This window comes from Parus major, chromosome 4, assembly GCF_001522545.3.
Source record: "Parus major isolate Abel chromosome 4, Parus_major1.1, whole genome shotgun sequence".
In the NCBI taxonomy this organism is placed as follows: Eukaryota; Metazoa; Chordata; class Aves; order Passeriformes; family Paridae; genus Parus; species Parus major.
Window position 1 is genome coordinate 19,967,431 of NC_031771.1, and position 27,256 is coordinate 19,994,686.

Below are 27,256 nucleotides of genomic sequence, written 5' to 3' on the forward strand. Positions count from 1 at the left end.
AGATAAACAGTGTGGCCAAGCCTGTGGCTCTCTCTGCAAGCTCCACTCTCAGATCACTTCTTGGAGGTTCTCACACTTCATGCTGCAGTCAGGAGCTTGGCAGAGTCCAGCATGATTCTTCTTACCGTGCTGTTCCTTTGCATCATTTCCACCTACTCAGCCTCTGTTAAAGGTAGGTCTGTACTGGGCTTGGTTCAGCTTCTGCCTCAGCAAAGGCATAACCAGCATGTGTATGCAGGTCTGTTTTGCCTCAAAAATTATCAGCTTTAGTCAGACATACTTGAGTAATACAAGATGCATTTAGTAGTAAGATTTAAGTGCTCGTGGCATTCCTCTCAGCAGAGGTGATGGAGGAGATGATGTTTTCAAGTGCACAGGGCCAGTGGTGTGACCAGATCAGGGATCTTGACCTTGCTTAATCAGGACATACTGTGGGGGCACCGACTTCAAAGGGACTTTTCACACACACCCAGAAGTTAAACACATGGAGTGCTCTGGTGGAGCATAGCCAGGAAGTGCTCAGGGCTCTCCAGGTTTCAGCTTCTGAGCAGTTGACTCAGCTACCACTGAAGTCAGTAAGAAGCATCCTGTTAATTTCAGGAGAACCTTGCTCTGTAGTAAGTCTTGAAAATCTGGATGTCTGCAGAAGCCCTGTGAGCAGAGCTTTACTCAGCTGTCCTGATGAAATCAAGGGTATGAAGTCTTTGAGACTGTCTGCTACAGCAGTGCCAATGTATGAAGCAAGAAAAGGTGTCTGTAGTAGTGACTCTTCATGTACAACTTCACGTTAAATTTAGAGGAACAGCAACCTTATAACATAAGCTGAGTTTTCAGTTTAATGAGGATGTCTTCATCATGATGAGAAGCAAGGAGGACATGCTATCCTGGGATAACCTGTTTAAAAGGCTGTGGAGGTGCTCTCATGGGTGCCACCTCCTGCTTCCTGCAAGGAATCCAGGACACTGTGTAAGCACAAAGCAGCAGCCTTCCTTCCTCCCTGCCTCTATACACCCTCATCACAGGAGTTATAAAGGAGAGAAATTTGCAGGCAGTGCCTTTATCTGTGAGTTTATTTCATGAGATTGCCACGTTCAGTTTATAGCTAGGTACCAGTGTGCTACATTTCTGGTGTCTGATCTTCCCAGCTTCCCCTTAATATCAATTAAGTGAAGCTTCTTGATGTGAAGTAATATTTGCTTGTCACATCCCCAGGATACCGAGCAAGCATTTTCTCTTTAATTAGTCGTCTTGACAGCTCTGCCAGATTTCCTCTCTCTCTCGTGCAGAGATTGAGAGCTAAATTACTGGCCCAAAGGCCACTTAGGGCCTCAGTGTGAGAGCTGGGATTTGGATTAGTGTTTTTACCTTTTCATCAGGCATGCTGCCTTTGTGAAATACCGAAGCATTATTCTGTTCAATTCAGGTAGGTCAGCAGACATAAAATTTTCCTACTGCAATTTCACTTGAAAAATGTTATCAGATAAGTGGATGGGGTTTGCTTTTTAAAGCTATCTGGTATCAGAGACAGTGGCAAATATGATTTATGAAGGTAGAGCTAAGCAAGTAGTTAGAGACACACATGCTGTGCATGCCATATGTATTAATAAAAGGCACAGGACTTGACAGCTGTCTCTACTCATGCAGTGTAACCTTCTGTATTATACAGTATCATGATTTAATTATAGACTTGGCATGTTACCCTTAATGACAGACACTTAACATTACTAGTCAAACTATGTGTTATGCACTCCACCTTGGAAGCAGCGCTTCTGACCCCCAGAGAGCATGGCTGGGCTGATGGCAGTCTGTGTGTCCCTCTCTCCTCCCTTCTCAGGCGGTGGGACACTTGCCATCAGCTGAAATGTCAATGGCTGCACAGGCAGCAAGGATTCCAGTGCTGTGCTGAATACAAAGGAAGGAGCTTCTAAAAGGAGGGCTTTCTACTAAGAAAAGTTTTTATCAGAAAAGTGTTGCAATGTTCCTTTTAAAATAGTACTGGTGTTTTCTTCATGGAAGTTGGCATGAAAATTTAGTTGGGCTATTTTGAATACTGGTTCTGGTCAGTGACTCTGCATCTCTGTCTCTCATCTCTCAAGATCTCCCTTTCCTCTCAGCCTGACCACACTATTCAGTTGTGTTTCTTGGCTTCCCCATTTCCATGGGTATAAGTGCTAACTCTTTGGGACTGCTTTCAGTACTGCCTGATCCCTGCTGCTTTTCTTATCGTGATCCACTTACCATAAGATCATTATCTTATCATGATCCACTGTTAGCCTACCCTTTCCCAGTCTGGCAACTTAAGGTGTCTTCTGCCCTGGCTCCTGCAGCATTTTCTATGTGTGAAATGGTGAAAGCTTTCAAAATCTCATGTTCTAGCTCCCAGGAATACTTTGCAATTATTTGTTTCTTCCATAACACTTGCAAGAAGCTGCTGCATCATTTGCTCATGTGTTTCCTGTCGGATGGAACAGCTCTTTTGTATGTAGGGACAAGCAAATGCTAAAAGGGAGGAAGAGGGAATTAACTCTTGTAAGAGGAGAATAAAACCATGTATGTGTTCAGTTGTGGGGAAAGGAAGAGGGTAGGTGAAAAGGGCTTTTAACTGAAAATAGGGAGGGAGCAAAACCACAATATGTACCTTCTAATGCACCAACTAATAAGGCACTTGTCTCAGAGAACCCAGATAATTTCTCTTGGATGTGCTATTCCCCTACTTTTTTCTTTAGATGGGACTGTGTTTAGAATGCACTTAGTGGGTGGTATTCCTAAAATCTCAGCCAGTACGAAGTCCTTTGCCCTGCAGTTCCTGCTGCAAATGGATATTTTGAACTGGGAGGTAACTGGCTCCAAGGCACTGCAGGGAATCAGAGGTGTCCCTGGAAGGCATTGCCACCTCTGAGCAGGCACTGAGTACCCTCTACTCTCAAGGGTAAGGTAGCTTCAAAGCAGGGAACTGGGGAAGGAGATTGGATAGGAAATTTACAGTAAACCTGCAGGAAGGGTTGTATGCCTCTTGGTGACTTTGTTTTGAAACAGACACACAAGACATGCAAAACCAGACAAGCCCCGTTGTGCCAACATGAATCCTCCAGCCTCCCTGGTAAAAAATCAATAGTTACAGTTTTGGCCACTCACATGAGAACAAGCTGCACCCACTGGGATCACCAGACTTGCTGCACCACATCCAGAGCTGGCATAAAGTCCATTTGTTCTGTAACTTTGTCAGTTTGCACAACTTGCAGATTTAGCTTGGTGGAGTGTCCATTTGGCTCAGGGAAAGGTTCTTTGAAGCTGACCTTAATCTGCTGCCATAGTATCTGAGTGAACAGGGGAAGGATGTGAGCAAATCTTAATGAAGCAGGGGTTTTGGACTCTTTAAGAACTGCAGACTGTGTCCATCCAGCCATGATGGAACTACCCTGTGCACCCACCTAAATGGGCTTTAAAATATTATAGTGAAATAAGACTGATTCTCCTTTCTATCAATGAATGCAGTGTTTGGAAATTTATTTGAGTCAGATAAAACAGAGGGATATAACATAAATCAGGATAGCCTGATGAATCTCTGCAGGGGACTTTGAAGACATTGATTCCATTACAGCATGCTTAAGAATTTTTCTGAGATGTTGTGAGAGATTTTTCTTCTTTTCTCTGCCCTTCCCCTCATTTGTCATAAGACTGAGATGCATCTCCCTGAGGACAGCACTTTGTGTTTCTTAGATTAACTCTGTTGTAAACTTGTTGTTTCAGCTCTGTACCTCATGAACTCCCTGATGAAATTTCTTGCATTCAGTGGTGCAGCATTTGAGTGTGTGAGGCTGGTGCTGTGCTGCTTACAGATAGCACCTAAGGTCACTCTATGTGTATTTGCTTTGAGAATGTTAAGGACACTTAGTGTACAGGCGACTTCTTTTCCCTTCCCTTTTATATTCTTTAAAATATATAAATTGACAGCAGAGATACAGCTATGGGGACAATTATTTAGTTGAAAGAACAAGAACATAATTATTTAATCTGAGAAGTACATTCTTAATGTTTTCGTTACATTCATTGCAAGACTCTTAATGGAAAGATTCCCAATAAAAGTTCAAGAGATGCAGAGAATAATTTCTGTTGGTTCCAATGAATCACATCAGTGCATTTCACATCGCTAAACACACAAATTGCATGATTAATAACAGTATTTTGAGTTGCAAATAATTTTGGATTAATTTGTAACACTAACATAGCTGAAGAGAAGAATCTGACAGTTTTAAAGAGCTAGAAGAAAGGGTTTTGTGACCATTCTTATGTTAAATATGTACAATCAGTGTCAACTCAATCATAAAAAACACCAGCTGCTTCAGTGGGACAGCCTCTGTAATCTAGAGTAGCAGGATCAGTCCCATAAATCTTTCATTTGTAATTAAATTTTTGATTTTCTAAAGGTGTTTCTTAGAGAAAATGGTAGATTATGTGAGTTAGTCAATTCTAAAATGCTGTTTGTTTTTGCTTTCCAAACAGGGCACACTACTGGGCCAAGCCTAAATAATGACAAGCTATATAAGTTTGCTTACTCAGCTGAAGTCTATGTTGATCAGGTGAAAGCATCACTGCAGAAAAGTGCAGGATATCGGATTTCTTCTGGTGTGGATGTCAACCTCTTATGGAGAAATCCTGAAAATGATGATGACCAGCTGGTCAAAATTACGGTAATTATTGCCACCAGACAACTTAATACATACACAATGTTTTCTGCACTTATCTAGCTGCTAAACTAATCTCAGAGAACTCACTTTCAGAACACCAGCTAAACCTTTTATTCTCTAGTCTCATCAACTAAATCCAGCTGCTTTGATGATCTGATTCCTATAGAATAAGATTTCACAAGTATCTATCTAATATCATAAACCAGAACTTCAAAATATCTCCTGTATTTAGAAATTGCTTCATAGAGCACCTGTAGCTTCAAAAAACTGGTATACAAGCCCTTACCCAAGGGACAATACGTTGTCTGAAGCCCTCAGGTCTAGCTACAAATCATGAAATTTTCTGAACAGAAACTGGGTTTGGTACTTAGCTTTATGGTGAGATTTTCTTGCACTTATTTCCCCAGCTTCTTTTGTAAACATTGACATGGAATCATGGAAGTAATCATGGAAGATGAATGATCAGAACCAGAAATGCAGAAATAATGAACATTTATTATGTGATTTAGTCTATCTAGCCTACTCCAGCCAATTCTGCACTGCTCTCTACATTAATTTTCTCTGCTTTTACTTCTCTAGATAAAAGATGTTCAGGTTGAAAATGTGAATGAACGCCCAGCTGATAAAAACATCTTCAAAGGAAAAAGCACAGAGAAGATCATCGGGAAGGAGTATCTAGAGGCTTTACAGAGGCCCATAGTGGTTGAGCTAGTCCGTGGAAAAGTAAGACCCTGTCTTTTTTTAAAAAAATTCAGTCCTCTAAGGAAACATGGCACAAATCTTTCATAACAGACTTGAAGAATTTACCAGTTCACTATTCACCCAGTGTTTTTAATAAGCTATTGTGTTCCTGTCACTCTAAGTGAAAGACAATAGTTTAGAATAGACTGTAATTTACCTTCCAGCCCAAGCCTATTTTGTATTGAGAACACCACACAATTGGGAAGTAAAGAGCAGATTGTCCACAAAGATGTAGGTACACATTTGGATATATGCACAGTAGCTATGTGGGATTTGTGCTGTTGACTTCAGTGAGGGCAGGATTTTGTCCAAGATCTGAAGGCAGAAAAGGAGATAAAATTTGTCATGAGGGATGTTCTACTGAGTCTGTGAGGAACAGTATTTATTAATCACTTTAAAGTCTTTTCAAGTATTTTACCGGGACTGCTTTTCCCAGATCTTTGGTTTGCTTATTTACTTCTGTGTCACCTGCAGTTTCAGTGGTCCCAAGTGAATGAGCTTGGTGCTGAAAGAGCTACAGCTTTACATGTTTTTCCCCCACTGGGGGACTGTCTCCAAAAATCAGGAGAAAAGGGTCAGAGAGCAGGTGTGTCTCAGCACGTGCCTGGGTTTTATACCCTGCCCTGAGAGAACACCAAAGCCCTGTCCCAGCACAGGAGTACCCATGTCCATTTGTAGCTCTCAAGAGTCCCTATTTCTCTGAGAAGGGGATTCAAGCACATCCATCCCACTCTTTTTCCCTGCAGAGCTGCTTACGTGTCCCCTTGTACTCAGCCTGCTCTTCTGGCCAGGGAGTGGTGAGGCTCGAGCCATGGCTGCTCCCACCTCCTGCCCCTGTTCCTTCATGCTCCTTTTGATTTTGGCATTAGGCCAAGAGCCCCATTTTCCCCTCTGCAGCCCTGCAATGCCTGGCAGGTGGGGCATGGGCAGAGGGGCTGTGAGAAAGGAGGAAGGTTGAAGGTCACACTCCCTTTTCCCTTCTGCTAGCGGAGTGAGGGCTGTGACACTCTATCCCAGCAGGATCTTTACCTCCTGCTGTAAATAGGCACTGAGCACATACCCTGGCTGCCAGCTCAGCCTGCTGAATTGCAGCTGCTATCAGACCTGCTCAGTAACTTTCAGACTCAGCCTTGTCATCAGTTTTACACAACATAAAAAGAAGCAGGACAGCACTGGCTGTGAATTGTACACATCCCTACATGAGAACAGAGGTACCAGAAGAACACAGTCATAATGCATCTTCTCCTTATACATTGCATGCTTTCATAAGCTGAGGTTAAGATGTAGTATTAAAAATTTGGGCTTTTTCTCAGGTAGTAGGGTCTATAGACTGCTTTTATGATTTCATTGTGGCATGACACTTTCAGCCTTGGCACAGTAATTTCTCTTTTCAGGGTTGCCCTGAGATAACACACTGATTGTACTTACAGTTCCAGAAAAAGGGGCACTTTTAAAGCACCTTGAATGCAAAGTGGAGGTGCAAAGTCTTGTTACTGGGGGAGAGGCTCAAGCACAACAGTTGATCCATGAAGTGCAAAGGTTGTGATATGTTTGACACGTCATTGAAGTCATTCTATCTGTGATTTATCTGTGATTCATCCTGAGTTTTTGTAACCTGTGATTAAAGTGCAACAGATATTATGCCCCTCTGGGGACCAATTACCTGAGGATTATGCAGAAATTACAAAATTACGAAAAGTTTCCCATTTCCCCCTGATTCCAGATTCCAGTTTTCCAGTTCTCTCTGATTCCAGGAGGAGAGATGCTCACTGCACTGAAACTGTACTTAGGTTCAGATGAAGACCAAAACATATTTGTACTGTTATTATCAGGCCCTGCAGCCTCTGCAGTTTGTTTAAATAAGGGCAACAGATCCAAATTCAACTTCCTTAAGAGAAAAAAAGTAAAGGGAGTGGGTCCTCACTATTCCTTTCTCATTAAACCAGGTTTGTTATACACTTTTGAATGCTTTTTGTAAATTTATTTCTTTTATTCCTACAGGTCAAAACCTTCTATTCATATCAAAATGAACCTGGTTTTACTCAGAACATTAAGAGAGGTCTGGCTAGCCTTTTCCAGCTACAGTTGCACTCTGGCTCTTCCCGTGAGGTATGGTGCTCTATCAGGCAAGATTATCATCACCTGAGGAACAGTCAGAGCCTGATCTCCTCTGAAAGGCAGACCTGTGGCTCCTGCTGACTTCAGAAGGAGTGAACTGTGATAGAAATCAGCCCTTTGATCACATACAGGACATAAAGACAGTCTTCTGAATATTTGGTGACACAAGTCAAATTCCTGCAATTAGCATAAAGAAGTAGTGCAATCCATTTGATTTAAAATATTTTTTAAATTTAGCACAATTTGATAATAAACCACCTTAAACCAGGTCACTATGAAAGTGATTATACTGCTGTTTAAAGTTGGTTGATTCCTAAATTCAGTTCAGTGAAGTCCCAATTCTAAATCCGAGTACCCACACAAAGTTAGTACTGGTTTAGCTGCATCCATATAACTTGCTTTCCATTGTTAAATTTCTAAACCTGTTCCCTCGAACAAAGCTCAAATTTAACTCAAATTTGTGAGTATAGTGTGAGGTGCCTGGTATTTCCTAAATATTTTGTTTAAACAACCATTGGTACTTTTCTTCATAGCCATCTAATGAATAGTAACCCTGCCAATCCAAAGCAGATACTTAGAACCACTGACATCCTCAAAACTGTTAAATAAACCCAAGCAGTGCAGCATCTCAGGTACAGGATTCCAACAGTGGAGAAAATGCTTCATCTTTGGAAGATATTGTGGGGTCCCAAAGCTAAATTCAACTTGTCCTAATCTAACTGTCTTCCAAGGTGGACATTTCTGGGAAATGCAATACTACTTACCACGTGCGGCAAGATCAAGTGACTAAAATAAAAGACCTGAACTCCTGTGAAACAGAAAAGAAAAGGTTTACCAGCCACAACCGGGTATGATTTCTGTAACAAAATAAAATGTATTCTTCCTATTTAAAATATGTTCTTTGCAGCTACTACTCATCTTCTCAGGAGCCCTTCTTGCATTAGAGGAAGTAAATTCTATATGTAACTTCTGCAGTTTTACTGGCCCAAATATCATATGTAGTTCCCATGGAGAGAACAGGGAATGGATTCTTCTGTGGTGTAAAGCACTTTGGCTCAGCTGATACATAGTGATAAAAGTAACCTTTTTCCCATCTGCTGTAAATGTCAGGCGAGATGGTGACTCCTGAATGGAGCCTGGTCAGGCTTGCCTGGAAGGTCACAGGCTTCCCTAATGCACAGGTGTAATGCAGGAGATGTGCCATAGAGGTAACTGAAGCCTTACTACAGCTCTAATGGTCCTCCACTGTTAGTAAATGTCTTTCTAAATTGTCACTGCTGAGGGCAGGCTGGACACCTGCTGAATGCACTGGGATTCTCCACATTAGAAATGGATCTTTCTCAGCCCAGAGAAGTACAAAGACAGCACACAGTCTCTTAATAAAACTGCCTTAACACTATGACTGGGTTCCCAATTTTCTTACCACAAAGACATCATCTTGTTTGCAAAACACAAAGCAGTCAGCCACCTTGTTTGATTTGAGTGTGAGCATGACAATCTCATTTACAAGACATTTCTCTGGAAAATATTCTTGTCTTATTTAAAGCATATCTTAAACTAAATGTAGTATAAACTTAAACTAAATGAGTGTTTGCTCAGTTGCAGCCTGCTCTGTAACTTCCTGCCCTGCTCCTACTGTCTTTTACCCTGGTACTTACTGAATTTGAAGCACATGGTGTAGAAGTGAGTAGCTTCTTACTGCAAAGGGAATTCTCAAAATCCTGGTTCATAGGCTTAGTTTGAGATGCCAGCCTATATGCACCTTCCTCATATGGCTCCACTTCATTACAAGTCTTGCCCTCATTTGGAACTGTGAGCTCTTTTCCTATTTTGTTGTTTGTTGAATAACCCTCTTTCTGTTTTATTTTTTAATTATTTTCAGATCTTGGATGTCAGTACAAAAGCCTCATCTGCTACAGTTTATGTGCTGGAAGACAGTTTCATTAAATCCATTAAGGCAGAAGAAAATTTTGTTTTCGCTCTGAATTACCGGCGAAAAACAGGTGCCAAAATAGTTTCAAAGTAAGTTGGACAATTGGACTGTCACTGATGATAGCAGGACTAGTGATTCAAGTCAGGTTATATGTGTAGGTATTAAAGAATTGAGATCTAAAGCTGTGAACTGTTCAGGTAGGGATTTGGGTCTCTTTTTAGGTCCACCTGTGCCAGGTACCAGGTCCAACTTTGATTAAGGGTTCTACCACACTACAAATAATAAATAATGGCATTCATAAGAAGTTAACTGAAACCAGCAGGAATTGACCTTTTAATCTACTATTAGTACCATAGGTGTTCTGTCTTTTCATTTCCCAAGAAGTACTTCTGATGGATTTGCATTTCTAGCATGTGAGAGTTTGGAAGTATAGAAAATAAAATCTACTGCATAGAAAGGAAACAACAGTGAAGCCTAGATCTGTGTTAGACTTCAGACTCCAAAACACTGAAAGTGTGGAGATACTCATACAAGATAAATGATTCAGGCATCTCAGTAATAGTAGATATTTGAAAGAAAAAGTACATTCAAAAATCTCACTTTCCAGATCTTTTAAGAACAAATATATGAAACATTTCAGAATGTATGTGAATACTGAAGGCTGTTTATCAAGTGTTAAAAATCTGTGCTTTAGACAGTCTCTCATATAGGTATTTTATTGCACGTAACTCTAGCAGTAATTTTTCTGGTATCAAATATTTCTGTTACCTTAAAAATCCAACAGACTTGCCATGTTCTGAATATTTTAAAATAAGATTTCAGTAAGTCTGTATTCTATATTTTTTTTTTGTCTGTGGAGGGGTTTTTTGTTTCCTCTTGGTGTGATTTCTGCACCTCTGCACTGATGGTTGCGCTGTAATGGTATCCTCACTGTGTGGATGTACAGGCAGAGGCTGGAACTGAAGTCAGTCCAAGCTGGGATGGGACTGATTGCTGCAAAGCAAGTCGCTGGTGTGATCAAGACCTTGGACCCAAATTATGTTGCCGTGCCCCTGGAAGCAGAGCCAGTGAAATCTGAATGCAAAAAGTGCCCTTCAGTAAGTAAACACAGGTTCATTGGACATCAGGTTGCTTAGCTGAGCAGGACAAGTGTGAAAGCAAATTTTCTGTCCAAGCAGAACTAGGACAGGTCCAATATATCAATATAAAATACACCCTGGAGTAGGGAGTACGGAAATGTTGCAATGGTGCTCACCTCACAATAGTGTTGTAAGATCTACCACTAGAAGTTCCAACCTTTTTGCTCTCTTTTAAAGACTGGAATATTTCTCCAGATCGCTAGAAAATACAAAACTCTCTTGTTTCATCTTACCTTTGCCAGCCTTGAGCTGGCAGAAGCTTGTTTCCTTTGGGTGGAAAATTAATTTTAAGATGGTTGACTTGTGTTTGTAAACAGTTCTGTCATGGAGGAGCTGAACTGTTCCTAGGAATTCGAGTTCATTAGCCATTCCTCAGGCAGGCTAAGCATTTGTTGGTAGCATATTTAGCCTCTTCTTACTACCTGACTCCGAGGAAGTATTTTGTTTAAAGAATTTTATATGTATTTTTACAAGTATAAAATGGGGCTTTAGTATTCTTGGGAGGTTTAATAATGTTCTCATTTTTCCCTGGGAAAAAAAAATTGCCTTGTTTTTATTATATTTAAGACATCTGAAGTCTAAGAGTGCAGCACTGCAATTGCATCATCTTTTGTTTTACTAATGATGTTCATCATAAACTAAATTACTACAGTGATTGCTAGCAAACAGTATTAATGCTATTGCCACTGAGGAATGAATGGGAACAATAATTTTAGGATCATTATTCTCTGGTGTTGATATGAAAGATGTAGCTTCTATTCAGCACACATAATTTTATTCCTCCAGAGATACTCCTTATGAGCACTAATATGTTCCTGTATTGGAACTTGTGCAAGTTATTTGGAAGTAGCATTATACTGTAATAATTTATCTTGTCTAATGCTTGTTGAACCACAGAGGAGACCAAAACCAAATATTTGTGGAATATAGAAATGATGCTGGATGTGTGCTAGAGCAGTTTTGAGCAAGGAATATTGAAGCATCCAAAACAGAGTAGGGACAGGTGGTTTTTCCCTGACTCCTCCCGCTGGGGTTTGTGCTGACCAATTTGTCACTTGGGATTGAGTTTGTCATAACAGTTATAATTTCCAGACCAAGATAACAAACACAGGGTATAATTCCAGAGCACTGCCTGGGGACTGAGCTATGTCATTATAAACCTAATGGCATGAGGAGAATGAAGTTCTGCTTTCTCACTGTATTTTTCAGTAACTGCTATGAAAAGATGGGCTCTATAAACAGAACACTGTATCCAAAGCAGCAACATAGCATATGGTACTTATATATCATAGTATACATTAATGTCCTGCTGACATGCTATGCCTTAGAGTTTTACATTCTCAAAGCCCTTTTTAAATGGTAACAGGTCTTATCTCTATGAATTTGGTAAAATAACCATTACTATCCTAATTTCCCAGATGGCAGCACTAGCTTTTTTGAGGTTATGGCAAATGTTTGCACTTAAAATCAGGTCTAGATTTCTGTGTTTAGACAACATAAAGCATGCTCTTTTCAGAAGAACTCATGCATTGTACACTCTTTTATGCTCATGGTTCCTATGGGAAAGGAATCTTGCCCCTTCTGAAGATGAGGTGGGTTTGTTCTATCTTGTGCAGCCACCCTTTGTATGTTGGTAAACAGCTGTCAGGCACTGACATTCAAAACCAACTCCTACTCGGTTTAGAACCTCTTGGTTTGGCTGCATTTTTCCTAGAATGCCCACAAGACCTCTGTTCTCATCCCTCTGTCAGAGAAACACAGGTCTGTGTCCATGCTGAGTTGCCATGTGGAAGTGTGTGCATCTTGTGCCGTGATGTTTGGGTTATTAAATCCAAACTTCCTGACATTCACATCAGGAGAATGAGGGCCCTCAGAAAAGTCAACTGTTAACAGTTTTTTTAATGTCATGGTCACTGCAGCAGATGGTAGCTGCTCCTTGTGGCTGTTGAACAGCTTGAGCACCCCCTAAACAGGAAGGCTTGGTCTCCACTCTCTTTTGCTTTGGGTGGCTCCATCTTTCATCTCCCATCTTGCTTGTCTCTAGGATATGGGCTAAACTAAGTAAGAACAGCCCACACAGCTGGGCTCTGCACAGGAGGAAATACAGGAGTAATGAGGCTAGAGGTTTTTTTTCCTGGACTGTGGTGCAACTTCAACAGGGGGAATAAAAAGTGCCCCATATGTTTATCCAATTTCGGGTAATAATAGCAACACTGACCTTGGTGCTAAGCACTAATCACCAATTGAGGTTAAGAGACCCATCTGTGCCTCAGAACATGAGCTCCTCCCAGGTGGTCATTAATCCTCAGGAAATATCCTATGTCTCAATCACTGTTGCCTAATTATTGTTTGTTACAGTCGATAGAAGTTGCACTCTGTACTGATGAATGATACTTCTAATTGCCAGCAGGTTCAAGTGCTATTGCCCAATACAAAATCCACAGTGGGGAAGTATTTTAGTAAAGGTCAAATGGGTACTACTGTTATTTCCCACTCAGGAAAACTGCAGCAAAGAGTGCTGCAAAGAACATCTGAGTTTTCACCAAGGAATGTTCTCAATAATTTGAGATAACAGAGGCAAAGGCGAGGGAGAGAGGAAAGGTCAAAATACCAGCACCAGTTTCTTATGGGAGTGAATCTGGAAGGACAGATATGGTGCTTGCCTACCATGTTGGCTCATTCAGGTAAAAATGTGGTGTGGGAATAAATACAGCAACCACCAATTACCTGTTCTAATACCATCTTGTCTTTCATTTTGTACAATAGCTACAAATCCCTTTGTGTATGAGTTTATGAACAAAAAATGGAAATAACTTCTTGGACATTCAATCCTGTTCTATACTAACCCAAAATTACCATCTTCTCAGAAAATATGATTTATTACTGAATTGGGGATTGTGCATCCCCAGTTTTTTTTAAAAAATCTACTTAGGAAGAAAAGGGAACATAAGGCAAACACCAAATTCACCAGAAATCACAGTAAATTTGCAAGAAAAGAGAATTCACTTTATTCCAATTACAGTATAAATAAATTTTATTGTTCCAAAAAGAGATTGTATCTATGGTCATGTACAACATCAGGAAAATACTAAAATGTTGGAAGAGACAGCTATAGAAAGATTTCAAAGATATTTGTGCTGGGATATCATAAATTAACTAATACTCAGCTAAAGGATCATCAATCTGTTGGATCTTAGCTAATTTGAGCAACAGTTGTCCTACATATTTGTATTTATTTAGCCTGATTCTGAGAAATGAAACCATAGTCTGAGAGATTTGACATAATATGAATTGTTTTTCAGCTTTCTGAGCACTGGCAGAGCATCAGAGAACATATGCATCCTGACAAACTTTCCAAACCTGAAGCAGCAAAAAGCTTTCTGTCCTTCATTCAGAACATCAGAAAAGCTACGAAGGAGGAGATACTGAAAATTATTAGAAGTGAAAATAAAGAATTTCTGTAAGTTACCCTGAACAAGCTTTTAAAAGGTTTAAGTTACTGAAAAATGCAGAAGGGGAAATTGCATACAAAGTGATTGAGTTCACTTGGTGATGTCCTAGCAGTGCAAACCCAGTGTTCATTACTATAGGAAAAGGATTTTCTTTTAAAGTTACGTTTGTTCTTGTAAGATAATAAATTTTCAGCACACTCTTCAGCCACCAGGGTTGTATCTACAGTGCAAGACCAACATGCTTTGTAGTTTAGCCAGAGGTTCTCACATCAAATGCTTGTTCTGAAACACCCTTTAACTTGTTCTTGACTTCCCATTTGTTTCCTTCAATAGGAAATCCAACAAAGAAGGGGAAGATTGATGACTGGGCATTGTCCTAGTATTAGAGTTTGGTTGTGAACAGCATGCACACCGAGACTTGAGAGTTGAAAAGCATTTCTTAGTGATATGGTTGGCATCTTTCAAACAAGCTGTAGCAGTTGTTAGCAATGCAGATAAGTCACTCAGGTAGCATAGAAGCCTTTTTTCTGTGTGCCATTGTGCATGCACTGCTAAAACACTTCTTTATATTTACAAGGTTGTCCTATAAACTTTAATACACTCGTGATAGCTAGGGGTTTTTTAATGCGTTTTTGGTCCCTTTTTTGCATAAATTCAAATATTTTCCGTGGATCTGAGTACTTTTTTGGGGTGAGAGTTCAGGGACACCTCTTCCAACAAAGGTAAAAGATTCTCTTACTTGCAATGAAGAGCTGTTTCAGTACACTAGCTTCTTTCTCTCAATATGCAGCAAAATCTTTTCAGTATTGCCTGGCTCATTGCAATGATATGTTCATTTAATTTCCACTTCTTTGTAGTCCACAGGTAGTGGATGCTGTAACCTCAGCTCAGACAGAAGAATCACTGGAGGCTGTACTGGAGTTTCTTGACTTTAAGGATGCAAGCACTTTTATCCTGCAGGAGCGGTTCCTGTATGCCTGTGGATTTGCTTCTCACCCCAGTGAAGCACTCCTGAAATCATTAACTGTAAGTCCAAGTACAAAACAAATACAACAGATCTAATACTCTTATGCCTTGTCCCAGTCAAAGGGGAAGAGAAGGAGAAACAATGGTTGCTGTTTCCTTTCTTTATGCCTTCCAGGGTTTCCTGTAAGTGTGCCATTAACATAAAACCTGCAAACAACAAACAATTCATAGGTCCAGACTGAAAGTCTATTTACTTTGTAAAATATTACCAAAATCCAGTACTTGGAAAGGAAACAAGGAAACATAATACTGAGAAAATTACTGAGAAATAATTTTTCCCATACGCTAAGAAAATAATTTGAGGATTGTTTGATTGTTGCCTTACGAAAATCCTATTACCAGAACTGTAAATCCCTTTTTTTTTTTTCCCCCCAAATTAATCTAATTGAGACATTGAATGTAACTCAAGGTGAAAATGGCACTGAGTTATTACATTATATGTAATATATATGTAATGATAGAGCTGTGCTGTGCTTAGCCTGAGCCCAGGCCATCATGGTAATCACTGCCCTTGCATTGCATTAATGTTGACAGAAAATGAGGGAGCCTGTTGAACCCACAGCAGAGTGTGGCTCGTCATATTTACACTGAGACACTAAACAGCTTTGCTTTTGCACAACAGGAGAAGTTCAAGGGGGATGTCGCCAATGCAGAAATCAGAGAAACTTTTGTCATTGTCATGGGAGCGCTCATTAGAAAGCTGTGTGACAGGGAAGGCTGCAAGCTGCCAGTGAGTATCTGATGGTCACTGCTGCCCAAATTCTGGTCTGCAACACAAGTCACTGATCCCTGGTGACATTACTGGGAGAGCATGACAGACATGGGAAGCAGATTCTCCCAAATAAGCCCATGAACTCCTATTTTTTATAGAGGAATATTATTTTTTTTTAATGATGACTTCTACTTTGTCAGATTTAGGCTTTAATCTTGTCTCTTCCCATTTCTGTGGCTGAATCTTTCAGCAGTACTTGTGCTGCCTTGTCCAAAAGTTTTGTGTATCCTCAGAGAAATGCTGGCAAACTCAGGATCTGTTTATTATTTGCAATCACTTTAGGTTTTTTTCTCCTCTGTGAGGAAAATTAATTGATTCAAGTGCTCAACTGTGCCCCAAATATGCACAGAAGGAGGAAGACTTTTACTCTGAGCATGAACTGAGTACACGCTGGTGTTAGAGGATGAGAATGATCAGACAAGGCTGCTGGATCTGTCTTGTTCAGCACTGCAGTGCACCACTGAAAAGATACAAAGCGCCTGAACAGGCCCTTGAAATTTCTCTTTTAATTGCCTAACAGTCTTATAACATTGTTTTATTAGGCACTGAAAGACATTTCTTTTGCCTTTTTTTTGTGGGGACTTGCTGGCTCCACAAGGAAGACCTGTGAAGTCCCTGAATCAGGGCAGGAGCAGCTGGCAAGTGATAAAACTTTGGATCAGGTGCCACTGTGGCTGCAGTCACTTTGGTTATGCTTGAAGGAAGCCATCAACATGCAAATGACACCTTTGCTAACCCTAAGCAACAAAAACACACCAGAACCCAGCCCTGCCCCTTCTACTCTTGCAAGGGGGAAAAGGGAGGTTTATGAGCACCATTTAATGTGGTGTTGATTTTCTTAGGCTGTTGTGGAAGCCAAGAGGTTGATTCTAAATAGACTGGAGAAGGCAAATAAAGATGACAATGTGCAGATGTACCTGCTTGCACTGAAGAATGCGCTCCTTCCCGAAGCAATTCCAGTGCTTCTAAAGTATGCTGAGTCAGGAGAAGGGCCCATCAGCAGCGTTGCTGCCACTGCCTTGCAGAGATATGATCCTTCCTTTCTCACCAAAGAGGTAAGAAAATACACTGCCCAAGAAAAGAAGTGTGGGAGACTGTATTAAAGATAAGGGATAAGTTAACAGAGTTCATTTCTTGTCATCAGCAACATGGGCAGTGAGGCTGAGTACAGTCTCAGTAATTTTGCTGATGGCACCAAGCTGTGTGGTGCAGTGCTGAAGGCAAGGAACGGACTGGTGGACTCGTGCTAGTCAGCCCTTGTCTCCAGGGTCTCGCACAGCCATCAAAGGTGGCCTGCGGGGAAACCCGGGCTCTGCTCGCCAGAGGGAGCACTCGGGCACTCGCGCAGCCTTCTTGTGCTTTCACACAGTCGGGCAGAGCACACACACTCGGAGAAGGGTAAAATTAGCCGCATTTTACCCTGCAGCCCCCAGGAGTAGGAGAAGACATAGAAAATTGTAGGACGAGAGGTCCTGTCTCTGCTACATTATCTTGCATTCCATTTCATACCTGGCTGGTATGATATTCAGTTTCATGACTTGCTGGCCACCAGGATTGAGGCTGTCAGGGTGCTGCTGTGCAGTGAGTGTCCTGGAGGCCATTTGTCAGGGGCTACATGGCTTTCCACAGACTCCTCTGTAACAGAGATGTGTCACAGTCTTCTCAGGGACACCAGGCCACCACAGGCACTATCTAGAAAATTAAAATAACAAGATTCTTGATTTTTAAAGTATATATTTCCCTAAGAGTCAAGAAAATCTCTGTCTTACCACTGCCACATTTGTTCTTGGTCCTGCTACTTATTTACAGCCTGCTTTGAAAACCAGTGTGTAAGGCTGTATTTGGTCTGTGGCTGAGAGAGCATAACAGATGTCCCACTTGTCCTTGCGGTCACTGAGCTATACATGTCTCAACATTCCGAAAGGACCAGGAAAAACATGACGCTGAAAATATATCCTTATGTATTAGCCTTAGCTATGGAGCTAACTTAAGCTGATATTATAAACGAGATTCCAACCTGTACTTTGCCCAGTCATCTGCATGAGCATTGAGTGAATAATGTGTTTCCTGACCAGGTGAAAGAAACAATGAACAGGATATACCACCAGACTCGCAAAGTCCACGAAAAGACAGTGAGAACCACAGCAGCTGCCATCATCCTAAACAGTAACCCATCCTACATGGAAGTGAAAAACATCCTGCTCTCTATTGGGGAATTGCCTATGGAAATGAACAAGTACATGCTCTCCATGATCCAAGATATACTGCACTTTGAAATGCCTTCAAGGTATATTAAGTTCAGTGTAAATAAATACACCCCTTCCTTATAAAGAACATGCAGGTTCTCATGAATTATTAAAACTTAAGGAGAATATAGAAGGATATCTTATTTTTATGTCCCTTGTATTGTTGTTTCAGAATAAACCCCTTAATTTCAGTGTTATTCTTTTGATATCTATTCACAGGTACAAAAAATAACTAGGCATCTGACTTGCATTACTGTGAAAAATGTCATCTGTTGATCTTAATTCTCTCAGTGGGTCCCTTGCTTTTATATTTTAAGAACCGGTGATGTGGAAAAATGTTAAACATCCCAGTGTGAGAATGAAAATAATATATATCTTCTTCTCAAAATCATTAGTTTTCAAGCAAGACCTTTGCTTGCCTTTCTGCCTATGACTGCAGGGAGTACCTGAAATTGAGAGAGAGACTCTGGGTTAGAGCAGATTTTTAGTGGGAAAAGGTAAGGGTTTTGAAGACCCTTTTTCCTACTGGGGAATTCACCCTCTCTTGAATTTGATCTTTCTACCAAAAAGTAATACACATGGCACTGTAACATTTTTGTATCTCAGTGGTTTTGTTTGTTTGTTTTGAAATACTACAGCAAAATAATCCGGCAAGTTCTGAAGGATATGCGTGCCCATAACTATGATCGCTTCTCCAAGACAGGCTCTTCCTCTGCCTACACTGGATATATCACACGTATGTAACCATGAAACTGTCTTTGAACCCTCTTCATATTCCCAAACATTTGATTAATCCACTAGTTTAGTCACAGGTACCTTCTTTCCTTTTTAATTAAGGTGGTCCTGATGTGACATCCACATATGGCCTTGACATCCTCTACTCTGGCTCTGGCATTTTACGGAGAAGTAACATGAACATTCATGTTTTTGACAGAAACACTGAACTTCATGCCATCCAGGTAACTGCCACACTGTACATAATAACTAAGGTCCTTTTCTTACAGCTTCTAAGTTAATTCAGCTAATGCTTAAGACCATAAGGTTTGCTGCACCAGGCAGAGAACAAGCCAGGGAAAACCCCACAGTGTGGCATATATTTGTCATAAACAAAACAACAAGTATTTTGTTCTGCATCCTGCTTCAAGGTCTGTACCTGTGTAAAGCCTGTGCTGTTTATCTGCTGTTATCAATAAAAGCTTTGTGAGTTTGTAAAATCAGGTCCCAGTTCAGGTATGTCACAGAATGGAAATTTAAGGAGTAGACCAAATGTACAGATTAAAGGGATTTAAATGTCTGTGTTTCAGACTTTTCTTAATATTGGCAAGAACCTTCAGTATTATAATTCTCCTAAATTTATGTAGGACAAAAATTGTGCAGTGGAGTGTCTCTGGCTTTTCCTCCCAACTGTCCATGAAAAATAGTTATATGAATAAAGGAAAATCTGTTTGAAAGAAAACTAGTCTCAAGATTGTGATCTGCATGTGGGTCAATCCTGCTCAGCACCTAAAGGACAAAAACATGGCATGAAATGATTTTATTTTTCATTTTTCTAGGTGCTCTACCTAGTTCCATTAAGTCTTAACCTCATACCTTTTCCACTTTAACTAAAATTCAGATTAGGCTCTTAGACATTAAGAAAATACATGGTGTTGTTAATAGTCTGTGTCAGACAGGATTTTTTCACTGATTCTGTATCACTGTTCCTTTGTAGGTGGTGATCGAAGCTCAGGGTCTGGAGTCCATAATAGCTGCAACTCCAGATGAAGGCGAGGAAAACCTGGACTCCTTTGCTGGCATGTCAGCCATTCTGTTTGATTTCCAGCTCAGGCCAGTGACATTTTTCCAAGGGTACGGTGATTTAATGTCTAAAATGCTTTCGGCAACTGGAGATCCCATGAATGTGGTGAAAGGACTTGTCCTCCTCACAGATTTCTTCCAGGTACTAAAAGCACATAATTTACTTCTTTTTCTGTCTCTTAAGCACAGATGGTTCCTCCCCTGTGGAGGAATACAATATACCAATACTGCTATTGTCAGATACTTTATTTTCTTTCTTTCCAATGCTGATAAACCTGACGGGTGTTACACAGGCTGCCCATACTAGGGGAGCAATAGAAAAGTCATGAGTATTAAAAACCAGAATGAAATGACACGAAAAGCAGCCTAGCACAAAGGTGGGATCTTCTAGAAAACAAAGTGACACTGAATAAAAGCAAATCCAACTGAGTTTCCTGTTGAAAACTCATATTGCTTTCAGCTATGACCTCCCCTCCCACAGTTTCTTGTAATATGTTATTCTCCCATGTGACCACCTAAGTTTTCCTCTTCACAAGTTTTCCAGGGACCTTGTTGTTCAGTTAGGCAATAATTGTCAGGTGAATGAATCAGATAACTGTCCTTCAAAGAACAACGTTAAGAGGTTCAAATTTCATCTGTTTATTTCTAGGCAAAACAAGGAATTAAAATAAGGATTACACAGTTTTTATGCAACTGTCTCCCCAAATGATTTGCTAATTTTGTGCTTAAATAGACTCACATATAAATATAAATGGCTACGTAATGTGTTATTGGAGGACTAAGAATCTAGATGTCTCTCTCAAAGTGCAGGGTCAGCACTTGGTTTGATATGTTTACTCTTCCCAAACAGGGATCTCCTTAGAACCTGTGGATTTAACAGCTGTACTCAGCTCATGGAACATCTGCACTCTCAAACTTTACTTTTGGCTTTTCCCTTTTAATTCTTGGCAAAAGAAAATTCTAGAAGTAGATTATGAGACAGTCCACTCTGCTCAAAATTACATAGAAACACCCTCTGCACATGACAGGTTTTCCCATCCAGAGCCCAGCTCAGCTTCTTCTAATGGTATTTTAAGTCCAGAGGGCTTCCCAAGTAGTGCCCAAATTGGCTAACCAAAGCTCATTCCAACAGTGCTTTACAGTTCACACGCAGATTATGGGCAAAAGCTTTATCGTGACCTATTTAACAAACAGACCGCAGAGGTGAGAAAGATAATCGTGTCTAGTCCTGAGCATAGGGAGCATTTAGGGAACTAAATATTTCCAACTGCTGTGCATGCACCAAGCTCCAGACATACTCTGGCTGAATCAGCTGGCTGGGCACCCCTAGAGCTCTGTCCGCCAGCAAATTCTCCACTCCTTGTCTTTGGAGAACCTCTCAAAAGTCTGGGGCAGCCAAGGCTGGGACTGTGTGCCATTTTTAACAATATCAGGCTGCAGTGTTTTCAGTCAGTCACTTCCTTTTTGGAAGCCTCAGCAGCTGTGTCTTACCTCCACACCCCATTAGGGCAGGAATGGTTTGAAGCACTGTTGAACACAGCTTCAGGCTAAGCTGCCTTTTAAGCACAGCCCATCTTTTTAAGAACAGTCCTATTGCTACACTCCAACTCAGCAGCACATCAACATGGTTTTGGCACTTCCACGTGGCCACAGTGTTGTCTGAGGGCTAAGAATAACCAGAAATTGTATTCCTGCTATAAAATAAACAGCTCTCATAAAACTGTTTTTGAGACTCCTAAGTCACCTGCATTAAAGTTCAGCAGTGTTAATAGTTCTCCTAGGCAACACACCTGCCAAAAGCCCAGAGAAATTAAATACTGCATTAATAGGTCAGAGAAGCCACTTGAAAGCCAGACCCCAGTGGAAGGTAGCCAGTTCCCAGAGAAGTGCTTGTTGCAGCCATCTCTGTGTTGCATTACAGTTAAGTTGCATTACAGTTCAGTATGTAAAGAAACTTTTATTGAAACATGGCACATTTCAGCATTTTAAACAGTAACAAATTACTGATTCTGATCTTTTGGATCACATTTTCCACTGCAAATGAGACACAAAGCTTAAAATAGGAAAGGAAAGGAAAATACCTTCCCTGAGGAGGCTGGGCCCCTGTGATTTACACCTCCTATCAGCCTGGATTGGATTTGCACATGAGACGAGGGACAGGGCTGAGCTATAAATAAGGAAATAGATGAGCTAGTAAAACACAAGACAAGCGCTCCTTAGCTTCTCTGCTGGTTTCAGTGACAAATACAGCTTAATTCTAGCTGTAGCATTTAAGTCTTGAACTGTACAGCCTTTGTAAACCCAACCTACTTTAATATTCTTGTGTGCAATTTGACAATATGTCTAAAAATATCTGCTCCTCTGGTTGTGTGTACATATCTCTGCCAGCATGTATACTGTTACCTCCTCACTCATTAGCAGCTACCCACCAATCCAGCCCCAATTAAAAGCAAAGTAAAATAAAGTAAAACAAGCTTTATGTCCACACCTAAACAGACCAACAAGGGAAGTATATTATGCCCCATTGCAGTCAGTATAAAAACTCACTTTGATTTCAGAAAGACCACAATTTCAATCCATTATTTTAACTTGGATGAAAATAAGGAGTCAGAGCATCATATGACCACACTTGCATTTATAAACCACAGCCAGCCCACTGGATTCTTTAGATCTCAAGCCCACTTTAGCAGCAACTGACTGCCAAGATGGCTCTGCCAAGCTGGTTCTGTCAAGGAAATAATTTCAAGGATAGTTAACTTACCCTAAAAGGTGAAGTAACCATGTATAGCTACCATAATTATCTGAGTCTTTGATTAAAGCCAGGTAATTTTAATGTTCTGAACAAAAGTCTCCCCCGATGTTGCTCCTTGCTATAGGGGTTAGGAGGCTAGACTGACTCTCTGCTTGCTTCTTTCTTAAATCTTGGGGTAGCATTTGTTGGAGCCACTGGACTACCGAATAGCTAAGAAGAGAATAGAGACTTCTAGGGTACCTGGACATCAAAAAGGGGGAGGAAATTCACATTCCCACATGTCCTATAAGGGCCTGCAACATTACAGGTGCTGAGAATACCACAGGCACAGAAACCTGGGAGGAGGGAGAAAACCATCTGTGAGACTGGAGAAGGTGTCCTGTATGTGAAGCACATGATCAAAATAAGCTTTTCCCAAATTAATGTTTCTTTTAAAATGGTGAATTAATCCACCAGTTCTTAGGGAAGCAGGACAACTAAGTAAAGAGAGATGGATTGCCAAGCTGGGTGAACCTTAAAATCTTGGCTGTGTGTCAAACCTCAAAAGTAATGAACTGCCATGACCCTGAGCTATATTGCCACTTCCGAAATGAACTTTGTGGATGTGTTTCCAGTCCAGCCTTACAGGTTTCATGAAGCCGGGAGCACATTTGATACTTGATGGAAAGTGCATTAAATGCAAATTAAGGTGCAGTAGCTGTTGGGTTTGGCCACCCAGTCACTGAAGACATAATTCCTGTCATATGGTGGGTTTGGAGCTACTACACAAGAGACAGCATCCTACTGCCAGTACAGGTCTGCTCAGGGGTGCTGAAGTCGCACTGCACTGCACCTGTGCCGGGCTTCCAGCACGGAGTTTAATCTGATTTAGTTGGACTGCCATCACAGCCTCCATGGGGCTTGAGAGAGCTCTTGGAGACATGATATTCCCTGCAGTGACACTCCATGCAGAAATTGTGCCAGCTGGCACACAGGGGAGAAGGGAAGGATGCAAGGTGTCTTGCTGTAGCTTCATCCCATTTTTGAGGGAGGGATGTGCATCAGGATGTTTTGTCCATCCTTTCAGAAAATGCCTCTATTCTTTTTTGTTCCTGCAAAATGACAAGCAGTGTGAGTGCAGTACCAAAGGGAGTAAGGAAAGCTCTGAGGTCTGCAGTCACTAACCTGTGCTTTCCCATGGCTCCAGGAAGTCCAGCTGCAATCTGGGCCCACTGCCCGTGCAGAGTTCATGGGTGGGCTGGCCATTGACATCTCTGGAGGGATGGAGTTCAGCCTGTGGTACCGGGAATCCAAAACCAACGTCAAGAACAGGTGAGATATTCCCAGCACTCTCTGTAGCTGTAGACAGCTCAGGTTTCTGAGCTATGGTAACACCAATGAAATGAATCTAAATGTAAAAGACCTTGCAGATGAGTTAGAATTTATCAAATAAATAAATAGAATTAAATATTATATACATGGGAGAATGTTTGTACTTCTCTTTCTATTTCCACTAGATAATACCAGTTCCCACTGGTCTCATGTGAATTTATATACTTTTACATGAAGAACGGGCTCCTTTGAGGGCAGTTTTTATGTATGTATGGTAGGACTGTAATTCAATTTCCTCTTTTTTAATGTGTTTTGAAATAATTGTAATGTTGGATTTTTTTTGGTAGGGTAGCCATGTTTATAGCTGGTAACACTGAGGTGGATTCCTTCTTTGTAAAAACTGGCATGGAAGCCACTTTGGATACAGAAACATCTTTGGACTTCATCTCCACGGTGCAGTTTTCACAGTATCCATTTTTGGTCTGTATGCAGATGGACAGGGTGGACTCTCCATTCAGGTAAGAACTAAGGGCACACACTTTCTGGGGTGTTAGAAACACCTCTGGAACATTTGGTTTTCACAGACACAAGAGGTTAACCACTGAGGCCAAATTCCAGCCTAACACAATCAGGTGCAGGCTGTTATACACACTGACCTCTCTGCTAACCCATTCCTCTCTGTCCCTCACCCCTGAGATTCAGAAATAACCTTTCTGAAGATCACAACTGATTAGCTCTGAATGTGCACTTCAGTCCAATTTTTTAATTTGATTTTGCAAGTGAACTAACTTGAGTGGCAGGACAGTAGTACCCTTGTGTGCAATCAGTTCTGATGGTGAACTCAGGCTTTGCCAGCAGTAGTTCTCTATTACACTGTTGAGAGAGGAAGAGCAAAGCCATAAATGAGCTTCATCATCTGCTGTTTACTAGTGTCAACAAAAGTACCTGGTCTGTTAAACTCTTGCAGCCATCGTGTTCTATCATACTTTATTAAGGCACCAGTTTTCCTGAAAACTAAACAACTGTGCAATAAGTTTAAAAAGATGCTCTTCAGTAGCCAAAGAATAGTAATTAAATTTGGTTTATTTGGTTTACTGCTCTCTCCTAATCCCTATTTGCTGAGACCTAAGGAAGATAACATTTGCAGAGCCTGTGCCAGATTTCCATTCAGGTTTCTCTCATCCAAAAGATGATTAAAAACCTGAGAGGAATCAAAGACCTTGAGAATCTTCAGGAAATGCTAAGGAAACAAGTGTCTGCTATTCTGCAGCTACTAAAGCATCTGCTGATCATATCTGCTCACTGTGGAAGTGCCACCTCGCCCATGCACAAGGTGTTTGTAACAGGGTGCAAGCTCTGTGTAAACCTGCTAATTCCAGAGCCTGGTGCTGTGTCTTTGCAGGGCTCACATGACCAAGTATGAGATCCTGCCCTCTGGCAGGCGCTACACTGCCAGGAGGGGAAAAGCAGCCACGCTGGCAGGGAATGAATACCCTCTCCACCAGGAAAACTCCAACATGTGCAAGAAGGTGTTTGGCGCAAAGTCCGACTCTGCCGGCAGCTGGTTTTGAGAGCGGGAGCCGAGCTCCCGCTTTCCTGAATCCCCCAGTGACTCAGGCTGCGCGTACCTTACCAACCTGGAGCTTGACCTTGCGCTGCTGCACTTGATGGGAAATTTGCCATTGATTTCAACGGGCCAGGATCAAACTCTCAGTGCGTGCACAGTGTTTACATATTAACCTATATTTAAAACTTTTGTAAAAAGGGAAAAAAAAAACCCTCAGGCAAATAAATACCAATTTGGTAGCATTCCATGCACTCCCTTAAGGGTGGTGCTTGTTCTTGATTTTTACTTTTTTGTGCCAAAAAGCAAAAGTAATCCTTCCTTTTTCTTTCTTGGGGAATACAAAAGTCTGTGTTTTTGATGTGCAGGAAGAAAAATTATGATGTATAAAGAATGATTATTTGTAAATGTATTTTAAAGTATTTAGGTGTTTTAGGCCTATGACCAATCCTCATTCAAATATTCAATTTTCAAGTACAATTAACATCCAGATAGGACCATGAATTCCTGCTTAGTCAGTATTGCCTGTTTACAAAAAAGGAGGTTTTATTTTACATAATTTTGAAGAATTTTGTTGGGTTTTTTAAGCAGGCAGAACTCAGTTATTATTATTTATCTTTTGGAGTTTTTTTATTAACTGCTGTAGTTAAATACAATTGATTAACAGTATGAGGTTATGTTTCCAGAAGGACTTACAGTTGTCTTAATTCTGTTCTCACTGAAATCAATGGTGTAATTTCTGTAGCTACCAGAAGCAGGAGCAGAGTTAAGCCAACACTGGCTGCCCATCAAGGTTGCCTCCTAAAAATTTGTCTCCCTGTTTGTATTCAAGGCAGGTGTATTTAAAAAAATTGAGCACCCACTAAGGGAATTCTGAAAGATGAAGAAGGAAAGGGTTGTGAAAAAAATAGATTTTGGATCCACAATTTAGCAAAGCCTATGCTGAGCCAGAACATTTTCTTCTAGGTAACTTAGGCTTGTATTTCAATGCAAAAAAAAAGTAATCAGTACTCAGAAAAGTCCTTAGATTAAAATTACTTATACACTTCAAGTAGTGTCTTCATAGGATCTGTGGGAAAAAAAAAAACAAAAAGTTTTACATTTACATCAGCATTGCAGATTAAAAAAAAATATATCCCATCCCATCTCAGCTGATCTCTGATCCATCTGATTTAATTTTTATAGGACAAGGTGGGCAATTGCTGTTCACAAAAAAAGTAAAATAAAAAGCCAAGAACAATTGTTTATTTAAAAAAAAAAAAAAACAAACCCAAAAGCAGGCAGGAAAAACTTATAAATTGCCATGAAAAAAAAATAAATTATCACAAGATTAGGAAAAAAAAAATCCAAATTATTTTGTGTTGTAAAAAACCAAGAGTACAGACACCTGCAAAAATCAAACTGTCAGTGGTATGAAATAGTCTGCTTGTCTTTCCTGAAAATGCTGGCACATTTCTAGTCAAAGACTAAATAAAACAGGTAAAAATACACTGTGAAGAAATTGTTTCCAGTCTTATTGTCTGTTACTTTCTGATTAGGGAAAGCCTGTCACTGGGGAAGGAATGCTGTTGATGGGGTAAGAGGCACCATTTTCACAATATGAAGCAATAACTTAGGTTGGCACTCACTCGTCCTGGGCTCCCTCTCTGATCAGGAGACCTCCAGCTGGATCTGCCAGGGGCTGGAGGTGCCTGCCCAGACCCTCTGCCCAGAGGAG

The 27,256-nt window shown here is 40.7% G+C and overlaps 1 protein-coding gene across 1 annotated transcript; it reads left to right on the top strand.

The window, feature by feature from the left end:
* MTTP (microsomal triglyceride transfer protein) lies at positions 1–27,043 on the top strand. Its single transcript, XM_015625815.2, has 18 exons — positions 1–172; positions 4,504–4,691; positions 5,268–5,411; positions 7,431–7,538; positions 8,279–8,395; positions 9,430–9,569; positions 10,427–10,577; positions 13,922–14,079; positions 14,929–15,097; positions 15,720–15,827; positions 16,712–16,924; positions 17,945–18,156; positions 18,754–18,851; positions 18,953–19,074; positions 19,827–20,054; positions 23,851–23,975; positions 24,323–24,493; positions 25,378–27,043. Exons 1-18 carry the CDS (start codon positions 112–114, stop codon positions 25,544–25,546), a joined length of 2,682 nt encoding a protein of 893 aa, XP_015481301.1. The 5' UTR covers positions 1–111; the 3' UTR covers positions 25,547–27,043.
* Positions 27,044–27,256: the final 213 nt, after the last annotated feature.

What these genes read in the sequence shown, in the direction of transcription:
- MTTP (XM_015625815.2), top strand. Translation starts at nt 112, where the DNA reads ATGATTCTTCTTACCGTGCTGTTCCTTTGCATCATTTCCACCTACTCA. An exon ending in ACTCTGGCTCTTCCCGTGAG is followed by an intron (nt 7,539 to 8,278) that starts GTATGGTGCTCT and finishes CTGTCTTCCAAG; the next exon opens with GTGGACATTTCTGGGAAATG. An exon ending in CTTCCTTTCTCACCAAAGAG is followed by an intron (nt 16,925 to 17,944) that starts GTAAGAAAATAC and finishes TTTCCTGACCAG; the next exon opens with GTGAAAGAAACAATGAACAG.